Genomic DNA, 4,155 nt, shown 5'->3' with positions numbered 1-4,155 from the left:
CAAGTTACATGGAACACCTAACTCTTCAAGTTGTAGTTATTCTTCTTATTAATGAGAAAAATGAAGCAAACTTTCATTAACCAAATTTTCAATTTTCAATAAAGCCCATTTCACATTTTCCTTTTGCATAACTACGAGTAGAGACTCCCAAGACATTTATAAGTAGAAATAAATATGGATATTTATAGCAAATGCCCCTATTGTACTTTATAAGGCAATTCCTTCATTAGAGGTGGAGTCCGTCACCTCCTTGGGATTTAACCCTAATTCATTTTCACTCCCCTTTTTAAAAACTGTATGCTGAAAAGCAAACCCTAGGGTCTAAACTGAAATAATGAGTTAATACTTGGCACATTTTTCCAGGACTATTCCCAGAGCTACATGGATGGTGGGGACCCTTTAATCTAGTGGCTAACATCATTTTTTGGTAGAATGCCAATAGCAGTTCAGATATGCCTTTCTGGGATGTCCACCTGTGAATTATCTGAAAGAGGGAGAAAAAGAAGAACTAACAAATGAGCTTAGAATGCTGCAGCAGAATTGTCACCAGAACTCTGGAGACCTTTTAATGTTACCTTGGAGGAAAGAGAGGTCTGGGACTTAGGAATTTTTTTTCTGGAGCCTGACCACCCTTAGAGCAGTGGTTTTAAACTTTACTATGCATCAGAATCATGTGGAAGGCTTTTAAGACACAGATTGCTAGGACCCACCCCAGAGTTTCTGAGTCAGTAGGTCTGGGGCAGAGTTCAAGTATTTCTAACAAGTTCCCTGGTGACGCTGACATTACTAGTCCAGGGAATGCTCTTTGAGAACCATGGCCTCCAAGGAACTGAGAGGCCAGGGACCAAGACAAGGTCCTCTGCAGGCCACCCTCAAGTGTAAGTGCTGGTAACTGCTCAATATCCTGCCCATTTTCTCCCTCTATGTAGACACACCTAAATCAGTGCTTTCCAAAGTTTAGTCATTAATGTTCTACCATCATGAGTATTGCCAAATCTCTATGATACTTACTTACTTTTATTGTTATTCATCTTTTAACAACTTGTTAAAGTAAGCTTCATTCTATGCAATAATACTATGAAGTCACATATATCACAAATATGAATTTGATGTGCTAGTTGTATTCTTTCTAATAAATAAATAATTACTTAAATCAAACTGTCCCTGTACCACTTTAAATCGCCAAAGCATAGTTAGGTAAATACTGTCCTAAACCATTCTGGAAAAAGAACTTTTCCTGGTTCATCTATTCTTATTTTATTCCTCACTGGATTATGTATAACCAAACTTTTTAAAATGGCAATTTAGGCTCAGTGCAACCACAGAAAAGTGCAAATGATTATCTTTATCAACCTAATTAAACAAATGTCAATAGAGCCAGCATTCTGTCAGCTAAGACTCTTTAATTAACCAAAAGTTCTCTTTAGTTACACTACAGAAGTGGGGCTTCTAATAGAGACTCTAGCTATGTGAGGAGCCATAGAAAATACAGAGCTTTACGAATATCATATCACTGAATCATCACAAGAACCCTGTGAGAAAGTGACATTACTTTCATTATACGGATGAGAATACTGAAGCTTAGAAAAGTTAAGATTTGACCAGAGTAAATCAGCTAGGATGCAGAAAACCAGGATTTGAACAATTACATCTCAGGCACCAAAGCCCTGTTTCCACTATCCATTTTAGCTATTTTGCATTTCAAACTGTCTTTCCAATCATCCAAATGACCTTAAAATTCAGTTCTGACCCAGCTTTAACATCAAGAATTTTCTAATTCTTTGGATTAAATCAAGGACACATACAAATGGCAGACAAAGTGTAGAATCAAAGACCTGTAATCTGACTCAAAAGGTGTTTTTACATAAGAAAATTGAATTTGAATGCATTCAGTGGTCTCCACTTTCACAGATCCCTTGACCTCCCATTATTTTACAATCAGTTCCTGAAGGTTGAATTTGCAACCCCTGAATTAGATCATTCGTGAATGGTACACATACTAACTCATAAACCAGACTATGTGGTTACCAAGATAGTGTAACAAATAATAATTCTATAACTTACAAAGAGTAGCATATACGTTAAAGTGGGGAAGGCAGGGGATGACTTTTGCCAACACCCCACATGCTAATGTGGCTGATCTGTGTTTAGTGATAAGTTAATAAGAAATAAATATTACGCACCAATTCAAGGGTCAGAAGATAAATTCTAGCGCTCTGACTCCTAACTAGTTGGATGACAAGGCAAATCATCTAGCATGTCTAGATCAGAAAATCTTCACTGTAAGTGAAGGAGGTTGGACAATGAGAATTCTAAAATTCAAAGTCTCAGAGATAAATTCATCCAATAAGCACTTTAAAAATTATCTATTGTAGACAGATACTTTTATCTCTACAATAGATACTTGCACAATAATGTGAATGTACTTAAGGTCATAGAACTGTACACTTAAAATGGTAAACTTTATGTTATGTATATTTTACCACCACCACCACCACCACACCAAAATATATATGCATATATGGGCAAGGCACTGTAAGCTTGTCTTAATTTATTTAAAAAACATGTAAGATACCTCATCTCTGTCATTCGAAACCATGAAATCTAGTAGCAGCACTAATATATATGAGTATAAAGTAACTATAATTTAAGATTGAAAGAACCATGAAAGAATAAACATGATGATGATGATGATGGTGATGATGATGATGATATAGCTAAAATTCTCTGAGTACAAATAAACTGTTGATAGTGAAGATTATTTCCAGTGGGGCAGTACAGTCCTCTCCAGGATTCTCTCTTAAGGAACTAGACTTTAAATGGTGTAAACTCTTATTCGCAATTCTTTAACAGAAATTCAGACTGCCACAATCATCACTATTCACAGTTAGAAATGCATTACTCACTGGTACATGGGTCAGAATGGTAGAAGCCAGGAGCTCTCTTGCTTCTTCTATTTTGGTTTTCTTTGGTCCACCTCCCCACATCCTTTGCCTTCTTACTTTGTTCCCTATATATTTTAATGCCTATAAGAAACAGATTATAATAACGTTTGAATGACATCACTGGAGAAAATTTATTAAGCAGCTAACCATATAGACATTATAAGAAAAAAGATAAAGGCCCTGATTATAGAAAAAGTTGCACTGGGTCTAGCCATAATCAACATTTATCATGTTATCAATGACAAAATAGCATAACATAGTGCCTAATATAATAGTTCCCTTTTTTCTTTTAAATTTGTTTTCTTACTATAAAATTGATACATGATCATTATAGGAAATTTAGTAAACACAGATAAGTAAAATATATGTGTGTACATATGTATGTGTGTGTATATGTTTACGTGTGTATGTATGTATCTATATATACATAAAGCAGCCATCAATCCTTCACTCAGAGAGAACCACAGGTAACATTCTAGGGCAGTATTTCTTTCCCCTCAAAAAGGAATCACACCATTTCACACCTCTATGCTGAAAGTTACAAAACACTACTGAGAGAATATAAAACCTAAATAAATTAGAGGTTATGACATTTTTGTGGATTGGAAAATTTAGTAGTGTTAAAAGTAGCTTACTATTAAAATTCCATTAAAATTCTCTCCAACTTGACCAATAAATTCATAATGGCTAATTATAATCTTAGCAGGCTTTTAAAAAACAAAAATCAACTGATTCTAAAATTCTAAAATTTACATGGAAATGCAAAAGACCTGAAATAGCTAAAATAATACTGAAAGAGGAAAGCTAGAGTATTTACATTACCTTATTTCAACTATAAAACTACAATAATCAAAACAGTAAGATACTGGCATAAGGATAGACAAATAGATCAACAGAAGAGGTAAAAAGTTCAGAAATAAACCCACACTATATGGTCAATTGATTTTTGACAAAAGTGCCATGGCGATACAATGAGGACGGGAAAGTCTCAATCAATGGTGATGAAACAACTAAATATCCATAAAGTAAAAAATTAATCTTAACTCCTATCTCACACCAAATAGAAAAATTAGTTTAAGATGGATTTTAAACCAAACGTAAAAACAAAAACTGTAAAGCTCCTATAAGAAAACATCAGAGAATATATTCCTGACCTTGGGGCAGGCAAAGATTTCTTTCATCAGGACACAGAAAGTAATAACCATAAAAG

At 34.5% G+C, this 4,155-nt stretch overlaps 1 protein-coding gene across 1 annotated transcript in view; it reads right to left on the bottom strand.

The window, feature by feature from the left end:
- POLR3B (polymerase (RNA) III (DNA directed) polypeptide B) overlaps nt 1-4,155 on the bottom strand; it is a 136,641-nt gene that overhangs the window by 95,587 nt on the left and 36,899 nt on the right. Inside the window, exon 11 of the mRNA XM_012644696.1 lies at nt 2,907-3,026. Coding sequence (XP_012500150.1) covers nt 2,907-3,026 — 120 coding nt within the window. The remainder of the gene's footprint in view (nt 1-2,906; nt 3,027-4,155) is intronic.

The sequence above is a fragment of the Propithecus coquereli genome, unplaced genomic scaffold (genome assembly GCF_000956105.1).
Source record: "Propithecus coquereli isolate 6110/MARCELLA unplaced genomic scaffold, Pcoq_1.0 Scaffold218, whole genome shotgun sequence".
Classification (NCBI taxonomy): Eukaryota; Metazoa; Chordata; class Mammalia; order Primates; family Indriidae; genus Propithecus; species Propithecus coquereli.
The sequence above is the reverse complement of the archived record's forward strand: the minus strand, read 5'-3'. Positions and strand labels throughout refer to the sequence as shown.